This window comes from Carassius auratus, chromosome 8, assembly GCF_003368295.1.
Source record: "Carassius auratus strain Wakin chromosome 8, ASM336829v1, whole genome shotgun sequence".
NCBI lineage: Eukaryota > Metazoa > Chordata > Actinopteri > Cypriniformes > Cyprinidae > Carassius > Carassius auratus.
In genome coordinates, this window is record NC_039250.1 from 29,651,711 (window position 1) to 29,667,702 (window position 15,992).

Below are 15,992 nucleotides of genomic sequence, written 5' to 3' on the forward strand. Positions count from 1 at the left end.
ATATATTTACACACACACACACACACACACAGATGGGGTTCAATTCCCATGGAACACATGTTAGGTAAAATTTGTTAGCCTGAATGTGCTGTATGAATGCACTGGATGCCCTACATTTATTTAATTTATATAAATATATTTAATATATAAACAACGTATTTTTTTCTGAAATAAATACATGGATGTATATATATATATATATATATATATATATATATATATATATATATATACACCGTACAAACACATATTATGTAAAAAAAAACGTTTTGATGTGATTAATCACAATTAATTGTTTGACAGCACTATGATTAATATGTATATAATTTACACAATTGAAATATTATTTATGCAATTTTATTTTTCTTAACCCTGTTGATTAGACACAAAAGCCTGTTTTATTATTATTATTAATTATTATAATTATTTAATTCACTGATATATGTTTATCCAACATCCAGATACCTTAGGGTAAAACCAAAACATGTCAGCGTAAGTCCCTCCTGAACTCTTATATCTGTCACATAAAGGGAAACTGAACTGAAGTGTTAATTCTGTTGAGTTTAGCTTTCATATAATGTAATCTAAGTAACACTTGCATTAATAAAATTTTATTTGTCACAAGACAAACAGAGATTTCTCTGTTATTGTTTCCCAAAAGCAAATATTTTCACAAGGTCCGTCATTACCAATAGAATTCAGTGAAACTAATGACCATAGTTAGCCAATGATGCTTTTGGGAAATATTCAGTTTGAATATTTAAAAAATTCATTAAAAATACACAAAAGGTTCTTAAATCCAAGCTTGTTGTGATTCAGGGATGTATGAATATATTGCAGGAACTTTAAATAAATAATACTGTTTCTGTCTAATTCACATTATTATATTCTATGTTTTTATTCTATACATATGTCAGAATCCTTGAATGGTTTTTGTTAGTCACAATTTTATGAATGTTAAATGAATATCTAGTATCAAATCAACTTAACAACCTGGAAAACCTGAAATGCACATTTTTTTTTTTTGTGTATTTGTGCTATTGCATTTATTTTCTGCTATTGATTCGAATGTTGTTATCTAAAGAAAAGACTCTTAGAAATGACCCCTGTGATTTAGACTGACCCCCCACCAATTTAAAATTCCCCTGCAAATTACTGATCTCATGAAAAATTTTTAAATACATGAACTTGTAAATAATTGTTTTTAATTTTTATATTTTTGTGAATGTTCCAGTTGGGAAACAGAATGTGCAAATTTAAGAATTTGCAAATGTGAGTCAAAAAAAAAAAAAAAAAAAAAAAAAAGTAAAATAGGCACATAAAATCATAGTACCAATTGATACTCCTGAATCAAATCGTATCTTAATTTTACCATAGATTTATTAATTAATTTATTATTAGGTACTGGTAAATATTTTTTTTGCTGAATGAGAATCATGAACTAATTTTTGGAGAAATCTGAAAATGACTCTCACTGTCAATTTGCATTTTTTTATTTATTATTATAATTATTATTTAACATGAATAAATAAGGTATTTCATGCCCTATTTATGTTTTATTATTATTATTATTATTTTTGTACTTTAAATCATTACGTATTTAATAATTTATCCCCTACCTATCCGCTTGAGTGTTCTTCTCCAGTCCTCTAGGTGGCGCTGGACAGTGTGTTTGGATTAAGCAGACGTTGTCAATAAACGCGAAGCAGGAGCAGCATGAGCGGATGTGTTAGGATCAGTCTGTGGATCAGTTAGTGACATAAATTGTACAAATTTATAGTTTAATCATGCCGATGAAGGGAAGGTTCCCTATACGGAGGACACTGGAGTATCTACAGAAAGGAGAAGTCGTGTTTAAAAAAGCTGTGAAGATTATGACTGTCAATTATAACACACATGGAGATCTGAGTGAAGGAGCAAGGTCAGGAATACACGATCATCAATAGATGACTGCAAGCAGAGGCTGGTCATATTATTATTATTATTATTTTTTTTTTTAAAGAATGTCGTCACGCCACCACAGACAAAAATACCGTTTGTGTTTTAATATCTGCAATAAATTATATTAGTTAGAATCAGATAAAACGTGGAAAGAACAACATTCATTACATGTAATCAAGAAGTTTATTGGAGAAAAAAGGGACAAGAATTGTCTATAAATACAAAGTCAGCCGTGTTTGAGTATCATGATGTTAATGTATTGTTCGACAGGAAGTTTGTGTTCTTCAATATCCCTCAAATCCAGTACAAAAATCCCTGGGTTCAAATAATGATGTTCAAAAACATGACACCCTCACCCTTTCTCCGATTTTACCTCGGTAAGTTGTTTTTTATTATTATTATTATTTTCAATGTCCCGGCTGTGGTATCTTTATATATTACTGCTATGTTCAGATGATGGAGAACAAGTGTTGGTGGATGTAGAAGGAAAAGACCACAAAGAAATTACGAACCATGTGAAAACGATCCTTGGCAAGTCAGAGTAAGTACATTTACATTCGTGCATTTATCCAAAGCAACTTATTGTGTTCAAGGTATAGATTTATTCAGTTGACACTTTCGCAGGATTCGAAGCCATGACCTTGGCATTGCTCGTGTCATTTTCTAGGGCTACTATATCATTGAGAAGCTTTTTATGTGATTTAAAGTTAAAAAATAAATCAAAATTATCCCCATTTTGGACAAGTGGTCAAGTGCAAATGTGGGTATTTGAAGAAGCCCTACGAAGCTTATGAATGGTTCAGAATCATCGACTCATCCGATTCATTCAAAATTGAAAGTTCAATCAGGAAAAAACACTGCGGAGATGCACAAACATGGCTTTTTGATTTCTGTTAGCAAAATGGAGCAAAAAATACAAAATTGTCTAGTTTGTAATTAAATATTAACTTTTAATTTATAAATTGTTGCCCTGACACAAAGAAAGGTCTGCCACAGACCATGCTGACCAAGTTCATATAATCGCTCCAAATGTGTCCTAAAGGCTGTGCTGTGCAAACAGTATCAGACACCTAATAAAAAAAGAAGAAGAAATGTATTACTTTGATTAAAAATCTATATTTGTTATTTCACTGTGATGGAGCTCTGTATAAAAAAATGTAAAACACTATAATGTAAAAATAGTAGTAAGTTATCTGAAACAGCTGCATTTTCGCATTTAAGTGCTGCCTGGGTGTTTTTTTTTTTTTTTTTGGGAAATTTACTTTTTAATTTTCAAGTAAACTGATCAAGTAAAGTAATCTAATCTCATTGGTTAGACTGTATATGTATCTTCCTGTCGATAGTTGGATAGTGCACACATCGATCAAGTACTAGCCTGAGCATAAGTACACTGTAAAATGTTTAGAAGGCAAATCTGGGGCTTAAACAGAAATCATTTTAATGTGTAACCAGTGCCAGTAGCAGTATTATCATTTGAATGCGTGTCCCTTGTGTCCCTACTTTGCTGCTTACCCTCGTATGTCTCCTCCGACCCACAGTAAAGTTCTGGAAGCTGAAGCTCTGGCTAAAATGGAGTTGTCTAACCCTGCTAACTTTGGGCCCAAGAAGTATTTCCTGCGGGAGTGTATCAGTGAAGTGGAGGGCCAAGTTCCTCATCCTGGTTTTGTCCCGCTTCCCAAAGAGATGACTGGCAAATACAGGGCTAAAGTGGCGGCAGCCTCTGATGAGTAGATGCTGTTTGAGACAGTGTGAAATCACATTGGACGCTTAAAAAAAATACAACTTAAAGGTCCTTAAACTTTTTTTTTCTGGTGGATGAGATGCACATGATTTGATGTTTGTGACTTTCACTTAGCAGACTTGTTTTATAAACCTGTGAAATGAATTCAATTAAATAATAATAAAAAATTCAAAAAACATTTGATTTTATTCTTGAGTGAATTTTACAAAACTAATAACTAAAGAAACTTCAACACATTTTCATTCAGCGAATAAAACAGAATCACAGGATTTTCACAGAATTTTATTAATTATTAGTGTTACATTTGATACCTGATATTTCTTGGTGTAAACACGCAACATTATCCAGAAGTTAATGGATGGGTTGTTAGTCACAATATGATTATCTGATGACGAAACATAAATACAATTACAAAAAGCATTACATTGAGCCACAGTGTAGCTGTCAGTTCTCACTGTGTCCATGAAAAGCCTCGAGTTCAAACTGAACTCATCAGTTGTGCTCATGTCTTATTGAAGTGGGTACGCATTAATGAAACATGCAAGCTAAATTCAGATTTAACACACAGATGGTACTGTTTTAACACAGCTATTTAGAGGAGCAGCAGGCAGTTATGACCATATGCATACGTTTGTTACTTCAACACTGGTTTCCATAGCATTGGATGTGTTTGTATAATTGCTAAATCATTTAAGTGCCAATGGTATAAAACAATGCAAATATATACAGACTAAATTACAGAGATTTGACATTGATTAGGGAAATCTGCAATAGTAATCAGATTCACACAAGAATTAATAATGGTGAGAGATTTGTTTTTGACAGCATCAACTTCAATTGTATGGACAAAACAGTTGAAACCTTATAAGTAGCCTTATCGTGTTCCAAAAAAATAAAATAAAAATAAAATATATATATGTGTATATATATAGGAAAGACGGGTAAATTGAAATATGCTTGAGTGAAATATTCCTTTGATGTTTCAAGGATGAAAAAAGAAATGAGGGTTTCTATTTAGTGAAGTTCTGGTTATCTGTTAGATCAATATAATAATAATAAAGTTCAAAGCTGCAGGTGTGCGTTCATGCTAGACTTCAATACATAAACTTAGATTTTCTTAAAATTCTAAAGCAAAATGTGCATGAAATACTGACTTTGTTGAACAGAAAATCTTAACCAGCTATTTCTACCCATTTATATGACTTGAGACTACATATTGAGATTTTGTTCACATAAAATACTTGAATATTACCCAATGCTAAGACTTAGTTTTTTTCTTTCTTTCTTTGATGATTAACACATTTTTCCAGAAATGAAGTTGTTCTAATCAAGATCTGATCTGTTCCTACTACTATGCATTCTTGCACAGAAACGTGTTTTGAAATTAGTTGTATATTTTTGTCTAGTGCATCAGTATCTTACACTGTTAATCTGTAACTGAAAACTTGTGACGGACACTACTTTTTTCTTTTCTGCTCTTGTAGTGTTTTCTGCAGCTCCTTTAGATTCTCAGACAAAAGCTCCACTTCGTCAGAACGTCCACTTAGCTTGGCGTCAAAGATATATGCCCGGATGTTATCGATCTGTTGTAGAAGTAGCTCTTCCTCAATCCCGTCATCGACTGCTGAGCCATCCTCATCATCCTCTTCATCAAATGGATTGGTTGAGGCAGCTGGAATCTCATTGGAAACCTCTTTGAAAGGGTTACCTCCATCTTCATAATCATCATCTTCAAAAGGATTTCTAGGTGACTTCACTTTAGCTGTATCTGGATCATCCGTTTCATCGGTTTCTTCTTCGAACGGGTTGTACTCTTTCTTTCCATTGACTGTCTGAGAGTTAATGGGTTCTTCCTCAGCAGGAGAGAAATGCTCCTCGTCAAAGGGGTTTCTGTTAGGTGGAGTCGGTGTATGTTTATCTCTTTGCCTGTCTAAGGGAGGAGAGTTTCCTAATAGATGTGATGAAGACCCAGGGCTCTCAATCAGATGTTCTCCCAAGTCACCTTCCGCCTCTTCTCTTTTCCAAACATTTTCTCGGTCTCTAAAATCCAAGGAGGACAGTTTTGATTGGGTTCTGTTCTCAAGCTCTCTCTGATGCAGATGATCAAATTGTCTCTGCTGCATGTCGGTCTCCTCAGCCAACCTCTGTGAAAGCTGGATGGCTCGACTGGTCTGCTGGGCGTCAAACTCGTCCTGCAGCTGCCGCAGGTTCTCCTCCAGCATGGCCACTTCATCGGTGCGGTTTGCGGAGCGCGCCTGCCGTATGAACGACTCTATGTTTTTGATCTGCTGCAGGAGAGGGTCGTCCAGCTCAGAGCGAGTATGTAGAGTGTCTGATTGTGGCAGCCAGCCACCGGCTTTCCTCATGCGTGGACCTGGAACATCCTCGCGTGCACCGAGGTTATTTTCACTTTCCAAATGCCGTTTTTGTGCCTCCAGGCCAGCCTAAGTTACGTAAGAGAAGTCAAGTGTTACAATATGCTAAATAATGAATTGCATCAGACTAGCTATTCCAGAAATTCAGCTATTTCACAGCTTTTTTTTTTTTTTTGCATAAGCATTATAGTGAAAACATGATTTATTTATTTAGAAATTCATATCTAGACTACTCTGATGAATCAGTCAGACTCACGGATTCACCGAACTGATTCTTGAAAGAATAAATGCACTGATTTGATTAATCAAGTTAATCAATGTCAGGACTGATCATCAGGTGCAATTAATTAAATATGTTCATCGGATCATCTTACAGGAACCTACAGGGAGTAATGGATGCTTGAATTTTAATGTAGTGTTTGAAAAATGCTTGGATTTTTGATAAAGTGCATGAAAATGTAGTAGCATCAGTCTGCACATGTGATCTGCTGGTCTTTATTGACGTGCATCCATGATGGAGCAAAGCGGACGATAAATACATGCCGGGAGGTTCCACTTCAGTCGGCGATAGCTTGAAAAGGACCAATACAAATTATGCTTAAAACGATAACTTAGTACTTGAGTAGTCAGGAAGTGTCTGCACTTCTGAGCCATAAAAGTAAAAAAAAAAAAAAGCCTCTGCTCAGTTTTCTCATTCTTTTAAGACTGTTGTGATTAAAGTGAAATTTGAAAATGAAAAGTGTTTATTGCAGTTCATTATGTGTAGATTTGGTCATAATGAATAAAAAAAAAATTATGTAAATTTTCCCACCCAGCTTGAGCATTATAACAAATTACACACAGTGTTGAGCACATATTAGTCACCAGTGAGGAAGAATCCGTAAAATGCTACCGTTGTGTTGAGTTCGTTTGCTCCCTGGTACTGCACTGAATACTGTCATCATTAACAACAGTGCAGAAACGTTGTAAACCAGATATTTATTTTGCCATTTAGAAAGTCACAGCGAGATTCAGTGAGCTCATGCTAGTCCATTTAAGTGAGGAAGAACATTTGTTGCTTGTTTTCTGCATGTTTAAGTCCCAAATTATATATAAAAAAATTTCATGCAACTAAAATAACCGATGTGAAGATAGTCATGAATATGTCGTGTCATTTCCACCACACAAAAATGTAATCGACATAAATTGTTGTTGTCACTTCAATTTTAAGTACATAAAATTAAATGCAAAAAAAAAAATATATTATTTATAATTATATAATAAGACTTGATTATAATTTCAAAATGTCTTAAAACTTGACGATGGAAAGACAAGAATCATTATTTGACTTAAACTTCAAGATTAAACTTCATTAGGGTATGATTTCATTGCGGCGTGGGTGTGAAAGTATCTCTGAAGGAAACTGCCTGTCCTCAGAAAAGTGGAGTATTAATGAGTGCAGTGCTGCTTTATGTGCAGGCGATACCGGGCATTGTAACTTCCTGTTTCTAATATGCCTTCAATAATCCAAATGAATAACAAAGATGTGTGTGTTTTCTTTTAAGATAATTTATACTTTAATGTGTGGGTTTGTTTTTAATTAAAAATAACATAGCTACTTTTGACAAATCCCTTTTCTTAAAAAATGTTTAAAAACTGAAATGTGAGGTTTATCACTATATAAAACTTTATTCATGAAAAACTTGTTTTTGAAATGCAAATCTTTTTTTTTTTATTGCAGTCATTTCATGGTACAACTTATTATTATTGTCACAATAGACACTGACCCTACCCTGCTCATACAGTATTCATTTTATTTGTGCAGGTCTTAAAAAGTCTTACATTTTATTTGAAAACTACTGAAGATAACCCTGTAAATGCTTTCATTTTTAAAATTGTATAATTTATAGAAGTTGTTTTTAAAAGCACAGTATCATCTGATTTAAAGTGAAGAAGTCGAGTAAGTAAGCTATGTAAACATGTCATTTACCACAGTTGTAAAGTGCTGGAAAATCCTGAAAATGCACCTTGAAAGCGCTTGAATTTTACTTTGGAAAACCCTGGACCACACCACCAAAACTGAGAAATATATATTAAATGTATATTATATATGTATAATGTATATTAAAGTAATTTCCTCCTGATTATTTTCATTTTTCCTTTCTATTCCACTGTAACTATATGAAAAAAGACAACATATACTGAGCATTTGTGGTCTGCTCTCCCGATTTAATCTACGATTACGAAAATTTGGTTTAAGGAAATTCAAGCCCTAGAACTGAGAAACAAGGAAGAATACTCACATGTGTAGCGTGTGAAATACGATTTAAGCTCAACATTTTTTGAATGGAGTCATTAAAATCACCACTGATTCACTTAAAGTCTTATTTATACTGATTAGCAAAAAGAAAAGGATTGATATGAGAAACCGATTGTGATCACATTGCCGTTTGGTCACCTGTCTCTCCTGCTGCGCTCTTTTCTCCTGCTCCTCTCTTCTCTTCTCTTTAAGCTCCTCATACTTCTCCTTGGTGGGGAGCGACGTCAGTCCCAACAGTTTCTCCTACGGGTGTACGTGTTGAATGGAGAATTTGAGCTTTCACATTTCCACTGCTTTACCCACAAGTTTGTAAACCTTTTGCAGATTTGAAGAATATGTTAATAAACCTTTCACCTGTATAAAAAGTGTAGCTGTGTAGCGCACCATCCTTTGCAGCTGCAGGGCTTTGGGGTGAGGCTGGACCTCGTCTTTTAGTCCGAGTGCGAGTATCTTCTTACTAGTGCCCAAACCCCCCCATGGAAATGCATTCTGTGAATCCTGATTTAGATAGGTCCGTCACATCACAGTATGTCTTTAGTCTGTTGCCTACCTCAGAAGATCAATGAGCTCATAGTACTTCTGTATCTCCATCCTTAGTGCAGCAGCACTCTCCAGACTACAGGTCGTCTCCCCAGCACTACACAATACAGAGGAAACTTTAAGAATCTGCCAATGTCTGGGATGTGGCATTAGAATATCATTAAAGAAGTTAACAAATGTATTGTTCGTATTGAATTGCATCTGTAGTGCTTACTTGAGAGACTGTGCCATGTGTGTGTACTCTGGAGCCTTAGCTTCAACTTTCTCCATACATGTCCTTAACCTCTGCAAAGCAAAAACAATCAATACTATGACTAAAGACTATGCCATGTATATTAAGAGCTACCATTACAAAAATATATAGCTGCAAGCAGCAATCATCATGGTCCAATTATTAAGCCTTTGTTTTTAAACTGGCCGCATGAGACATTCTAGTCATTCAGTGTTTAATTACACAATTACACAATGTAAAAAATCTACACATCTCTGCGTTTGCTACGTGGACAGTGATAGAGGAGCTCTGTCTACTGTTGTTTTACACAAAGTGGCTAAAATAATACATAATAATCCCATCAAAACTCATTTTGACATGAAAAAAAGAATACCATTAAGCACATGTAGCATGTCAATTCTAACTGGTCATTTATTTCGCTTTCTGTCTTTGAGTGAAGGCAAAAAGAGAGCCATGTTTTTATATATATATATAAAATACTATTGTACCTCATAGAGTTTGACGATATCAGGCACGTGGTCTTTCTCCTCCAGTTTGTGCTGATACCGGAGAAGTGCATCCATGCAATGATGGCAACAGCGTACTCGGTCGTCGTCTTTCTCCTCCAACACAGAGGTGACAGATGAGATGCTGTTAATGGAGCCGCGGCGAGACATCTGCTGCATCACTGGTCCTGCAGATCCAGGAGACCCACTCTGCCCCGGAGCCCACAGGGCCTCCCTTGTTCCACTGGTCAATTTATCTGAAAACACATTATAGTACAATCTGAAAATCTGACCTACCTGCTCAAGATGACCAACATGTAGGTAATACATCTACTTTTTTCAATCCCAAAAATAAATAAAAACACTACTTTCCCTCAAGACATCTGTGATATTTTTTGATTAATTAGAGTAGCATATTGTCAGGGTTTCTGCAAGCTTTATAAGAATACATTTTTAGAGACCACTTTAAGAAAATCTAAGGGATAAATTAAAAGGTCCACAAGATACAAAAATTTTCTCTAAATCTAAATGTCTATGGAGCACACGATAAGGAACTGTCCCAAATGGCAACCTCAGAGTCTTCACTTTTGTGACGTAATGCTGCTTTGACTGCCAGGTAGAAGTTGGCTGCATAGCTTATGGTTGTGGCTAGAAGAGATACAGCAAAAAAAAAATGGAAGTGAACAATAAATACAATTTTCTACCTATTAAATTGTGTTTTATTAACGTCTACACCTACCCCAAACCTAAACCTACCCCTTACAATGATGCAAAAATAGTAATTATTGCTGTACAGTGAGAGAGAAATTACGCTATAATGATGTGCACATGCCCAGTAGTTTTTGCTGTATGCCTTCTAGCCTTAACCCTAGCTCGAAGGCTTGAGGACTCCGCAGAAGCGCACATCAAGGGCCCATCCTGGCCACAAAGGGGACTCTCGCGAGCACCCTTCTGAATGCTAAAATTATGAATGGTCTCATGGACTTTAAGGACATGCACACACATCAGTCGTTGTAAGTCCTCAAGAATGAAAGTGCAAATGAAGTGTGCCATTTGGGACAGGGCCTGTATTAGCCGGACTTCATACATGCAGTATTTAATGCCATGACTGTTCCAATTCAAATCCTTAATTTGTTGAAGGGTGAAAAAGCCGGGTAAGTGATATGGTTTAATGGTTCAAAAACTATTGGTTTTGTTACGCTGGTTAAAAGTCTCTTCACATCCAGATAGCAATCACTAATTTAAGTGGTCTAAATGTATTTATAATGTCTGTGGAAGGTGTAGGACCATAAAATGTTCATCCAATCATATAGTTTCATTATACTTCTGCAGACCGAGCGAGAACGAAGGTGTTACTGTAACATTATGTGTCATGTGAATGAGCGTGTCTCATCGTATCGCTGGTTAGCCTTAGGTCTGCCAGCGTGCATTTTGGAGGAGGTGTGGATTTGGAGAGTGATTTGCAGAGAGGGTGGAATATTATGTTTTCAAAGCTAGCTTTCTATTGCTAGCCCCTCTGAAATTGCCTACCCTAAGGCATCTTAAATGAACACTCCAGTTGTTTTTTTTTTTTTTTTATTGGCTCATTTTCCAACTCCCCTAGAGTTAAACAGTTGTGTTTTACCATTTTTTAATCAATTCAACCGATCTCTGGGGTTGGCGGTAGCAATTTTAACTTAGCTTAGCATAGATCATTGAATCTGATTAGACTGTTAGCATCTCTTGAATCTTCTGTGGTTACAAGATGTACTAAGACCGATGGAAAATGAAAAGTTGTGATTTTCTAGGCCAATATGGCTTTAAAGACTTGGTGGTACGACTAACATTTAATTTTAATTATAACATTTTACAAAACGAAGAGAAAAATTTAACGCTAAATCCCTATCCCCTCCAACTCCTTGAAGTTACTGCGTCAGATATGTCACTTTACTCACCGGATTCACTGAAATATTAATGTACAGTATTTTCCATTTAATCTAACATATTCATACATGTGTAACTCACATGCTAGTGGCAGAGGAATAAACTCTGTGCATTTTCTGCACATAATGGACCCACAGAGTCTGCAATGGTGGCGCCGGTTGCGGATGTTGAATTTGCCCCCACAATCAGGGCAAAATGGCACATCTTGATCGTTCACCCACGATACCACGGACTTCTCAAGTGCTGAGAAAACAAAGTAGTGTAGTAATCACATTTTAAGTCATTCTTTAAATGGTACCAAGCAGATGTGTGATATTTTGTACACATACATCTTATTTGCGCTGCATCCATGTTGGTTCTGTCAAATGATGTTAGCTGTCAATGAAAAGCCAGGTAGCAATGTGAAACAATTTAATCAAATGGACAGTTCTATTCTAAATTTAATCCATCGTCTAAATTAATCAGATTATTAAAATCTGCTTACGTATGTGAAACTAGACATTTCTAGCAATGCAAGTTCATGTTCCAAAATGTGTTGGATTAGAAGGCATAAGATTGCACACTCACTTGCAGGTGATTTTATTTACCAAAGTTTTGGCACAACGCCTTTGTCAAGGTATCATTTGTGCAAGGCAAGGAGAGGTATAAATAGACAATTATTCCCAGGTGTGAACAATCAATTCATTCCAGTACAACCAACAATAATTAAAATATTCAACACATTCCATCAAAATTCATAGATCGTCCACTGGTATAAATATTGACCGAATATTTATTTGGCACGATCAAGCTTTACAGAAGTATAAACTGAAAAGTTGGGTTTGTCTTTCAGGTCAACTACTGACATAGCAAGTTTGCTAGCTTCCTGAATAATAACATGATATTTTGAATATTTCATAAATAATAACTTAAAGTTTCTTTGAGTACTGAGGTTTGTTACAGCCACAGACATTAAGCATGTACTGTACAACAAATCCATGCACTCGCAGGATGCATGGCAAAGCATTCATGTCTGTTTTCACATACTTGCTTAGAGCACAATAGACAAATAATCACCTTTTCCAGTCGAATAATGCGTTTGTTGACTTCAATCACGTAATGGTCAATTCTTGCAGCTCTCTGCTTCTTGAAAAAATCCAAGTGACTGCGGGTGGCTCCTGTTTTAACAGAAGACTTATTAGAGTCTGACAATGATGACTTTTGTTAGCACTCAGTGAGACAGGACCAGCTTGCCTTGCTTTGCATCTTACATACTTTTATTTAAAAACAATCTTTCTCGTCTTAATTCTTTTTTTAATCTGTCTGTGGTAGTGAGAATCTTACCGAGCTCCTGCGGCTCCCACATGTAGGGGTCCACTCCTCCATAATAAAATGATTCATAGCTGCTGTCCGTCCGATCATCTCCATCACGCTTCAACAGCTTGTCTGTGGCTTTCTTTGCCTTTTGCACCAGGCCTGAGAAAACAATGTGAAAACTGCTTAACAACTGAACCTGTCTCTGTCAGCTCCTCTGCTTACTAGAGATCTAGGGTGACACAGGGTGAAACTGACATGGTGCTCTAGAAGAATCAGTGTATGCTGCCTAAATACATTACCTACTGCATTGGTTTAGGTCCTCAATCTTTCTCTGTATATAAACCAACAAGCTTATAGTATTTTCTCATTTACTATACCTCAGGTCATAAACCATGTAAGATTGATGCTGAGGTTTTTAGGTTAGGTGGAATCAGGTATCTCTGGTCCAGTTTATACTGGCTTCCATTCTCTTGCCAACTGACAACCCAGTGTGTCAAAATACTACCATCAGCAGTGGGACCACATGGGCTTTCTTTAGTATTGATGACAGAATTTGGTGCTTGGAGAAAATAACAGAGGAACTCTACTATCCTCCTTGTTTTGCAACTCCGAAGTAAGCGAAGTAAGACGTCTGCTTTGTTAGCCACTACAGGTAAGTAACTAGAAGTATAAAGTACATTAAACCATAAAACTAATTGCACTACAGACCTGTGTGTTTAAGATTAAGATAAATTAAAATAATAAGATCACAAACACCAGTCTGCATGGTCACACAGCTAAAATAGCTGGAAGAGAATGGCACTGGAAGTCTTGCACATTCAAGTTACAAATGGCAGTGCTCACTCTTACATTAAAGGCTCTGTATGTAAGATTTTGACTCTTCTAAAGCATAAAAATACCATAATATGTTTGCAGATATTTAAGAAACATGCTAAGTTTACTTGTTTATCTGAAAAACAATGCTACAGTCAGTTATTCTCCTTTGAAAATGCTTGTTCCGAGCCAGAATGTCGGCCTCTGTTTTGGTTTGTGAAACCCGTCCACTGTCAGTTTACTCAATTGTATTTCAGCACCCTGGGTTGCCAGTTGTGGAAAACACAGCATATTTCATTTCATTCATCATCAAGTGCGATCATTCCTCTCCAATATTTTGAATTTGGACTGCAATACCTAGTTCAGCCACTACATACAGCACCTTAAAATGAAGGTGGATATGCATTCTTTCAAATAAGCATGACTTAACTATGAAGGAAATCCTTAGAAAGGATAACAATATGAAATTATTTGTCCTGTTTTTTTTTTGTTTTTGTTTTTATTAAATCATCCCATATCTAGGGCTGGGCGATACGATAGCAATAAAATGTATGTAGATAAATAAGATAATCTCTGGCACAATGACTGGTGGATAAACTGAACATATACACTCCTTTTGGACTGGAATCTCGCTTAAGATGGCAAAGTAAACTCTGACGTCCACTTCGTATGGCACTTATGATCAAATCGAACACAGCTTGTAATACGATTAGCACTGTGACTAAAGGAGACACTATTTTTGTTTGTTCCTCTGTGAGAAATGGGAATCAATCTTAAGACTATTCCAGCTTACTTTTCAGCTGACCACCAACGTGCCGGTTGTCACCAGAGTGTTCCTCTTCATAGTGGCCTTGTAGCTGGTAGAACGACTGGAGGTCCTTCAAACAGAGAGGACACAGGAAGCCCTCCTTCACCTCAGCCGAGTCCTCTAATGAGGGCAGGTAGATGGAGGCCATAAGGTGGGTTTGGATGTGAGCGGCTGGATCCAATGCTTCTCGGTTTATGAGGCACCTGTGTGACAGCACCAGCCATGCCAGATCCTCTCCATCACTCAAACAATCATACATGCAAAATTATATTAATATTACATAACCAATCATGCAACTTCTTTAAAATAAAACACATCTTTATCATTTTAAAATATAAATATACCCTGTTATATCATTCATTTTAAAAGATTTGGATATTTCCATAAAAGGGGACACTTTTATAAAAACAGGCACATTTGCCTGCATATTAAATATTTCGTTAAAATTAATTTCTAGATCTTAACTACTCACTTCCCCTTAGATAAGGCTTGATTATTAATCATTTTATGGACTTGCACAGTTCAGCTGAATGATTAAATTTACCCTCTTTGACCTGATGCTGTTAAACTTCACGTACGAAGCAAAACTATTTGTTAAAATAATCATAATATAACCAACAACCCTAAAATAAGAATGTACAGTCAGATGTGCATTAATATTAATATAGCAATCATCATTGGTCCAATTCATTTTTAATAATACAGTAAAGTAGCATATGATCTATATTATTACTCTTGTTATAAATTGCCATTAACTAACAATGGACATGAGTATATGCTATGTATAATTTAGCAATAATCAAAAGGGACAAACGTGTAAGTTTTTGTTTATATATGTATTTGTACAAATGGAACATACATACATATATATATATATATTATTGTGCCTTATCCTGAAAGGATTGATCAAAGACGCAACTGTGCAGTCTGTCCTCTATTGTAAACAAGCATTGTCTGTCTGTTAGTTTGTCGGCAGGCCTAATCTAAATCACACTGAAATGAGAAAGGAATACGTTTATCTACCTTTTCCTCAGCGACAAGCTCTTAAAAGCCTCTTAAAAGCGATTGCTTAGAAATATGGAGAATAAACGCGCTTTAAATGAAGATGAAGCGCTGATCAATCAGACGATCGTGTGACTCGGTTTGCTGCTAGGCGTGATCACAGGAACACTGGGCTGACGCACACATCACATCATCGTGTCAAAATAAAAGTCCCACATATCTGAACATTTTAATTAATAAAATGTTATGAAAAATCAAAAGTGTATTTGCACAACACAAATGAAAAGAAAACGTATAGCTATTTTTTTTTTTTTTTTTGGCTGGTTTTAAAGGTGTTTTGACCACTTCTTCAGCTGGCCAGGCTGGGAGACCAGCTAAAACCATTCTTACAGCTTAAACCAGAAAAGATCAACCAACCAGCTTTTTAACCATGTTACCCTTTATTGTCACAAACACAAACATAATGAATAGAGGAGGGAAAAGGAGACTAGAATAGAAAAAGACAAAGGAAAAAACAATGCATTAAAATTAAGTGAA

At 35.8% G+C, this 15,992-nt stretch overlaps 2 protein-coding genes across 3 annotated transcripts; one reads left to right on the forward strand and one right to left on the reverse strand.

Moving 5' to 3' along the window:
- Positions 1-1,684: 1,684 nt before the first annotated feature.
- Positions 1,685-3,860, forward strand: LOC113107879 (28S ribosomal protein S25, mitochondrial). The gene is made up of 4 exons (XM_026270691.1): positions 1,685-1,921; positions 2,212-2,318; positions 2,395-2,482; positions 3,480-3,860. Exons 1-4 carry the CDS (start codon positions 1,788-1,790, stop codon positions 3,670-3,672), a joined length of 522 nt encoding a protein of 173 aa, XP_026126476.1. The 5' UTR covers positions 1,685-1,787; the 3' UTR covers positions 3,673-3,860.
- Positions 3,861-3,943: 83 nt separating this feature from the next.
- On the reverse strand, positions 3,944-15,623 carry LOC113107878 (rabenosyn-5-like). 2 transcript variants are annotated; one of them, XM_026270690.1, is made up of 12 exons: positions 15,477-15,623; positions 14,439-14,656; positions 12,860-12,991; positions 12,593-12,693; positions 11,866-11,911; positions 11,618-11,779; positions 9,617-9,870; positions 9,111-9,181; positions 8,907-8,993; positions 8,711-8,813; positions 8,495-8,599; positions 3,944-6,126 (listed from the first exon to the last, which is right to left on the reverse strand). In XM_026270690.1, the coding sequence occupies exons 2-12, from the start codon at positions 14,599-14,601 to the stop codon at positions 5,140-5,142; spliced, it is 2,211 nt and encodes a 736-aa protein (XP_026126475.1). In that variant the 5' UTR covers positions 14,602-14,656; positions 15,477-15,623; the 3' UTR covers positions 3,944-5,139. The 2 variants fall into 2 exon arrangements, with proteins under 2 accessions (XP_026126475.1, XP_026126473.1); XM_026270688.1 differs by having other exon boundaries at positions 14,439-14,695.
- Positions 15,624-15,992: the final 369 nt, after the last annotated feature.

Coding starts and splice junctions, on each gene's coding strand:
- LOC113107879 (XM_026270691.1), top strand. CDS start 1,788: ATGCCGATGAAGGGAAGGTTCCCTATACGGAGGACACTGGAGTATCTA. Junction 2,319..2,394: donor CTTTCTCCGATTTTACCTCG/GTAAGTTGTTTT, acceptor TGCTATGTTCAG/ATGATGGAGAACAAGTGTTG. Junction 2,483..3,479: donor ACGATCCTTGGCAAGTCAGA/GTAAGTACATTT, acceptor TCCGACCCACAG/TAAAGTTCTGGAAGCTGAAG.
- LOC113107878 (XM_026270690.1), bottom strand. CDS start 14,601: ATGGCCTCCATCTACCTGCCCTCATTAGAGGACTCGGCTGAGGTGAAG. Junction 11,912..12,592: donor GCATTATTCGACTGGAAAAG/GTGATTATTTGT, acceptor TTTCATTGACAG/CTAACATCATTTGACAGAAC. Junction 9,182..9,616: donor ATATCGTCAAACTCTATGAG/GTACAATAGTAT, acceptor TTTGCTTTGCAG/AGGTTAAGGACATGTATGGA.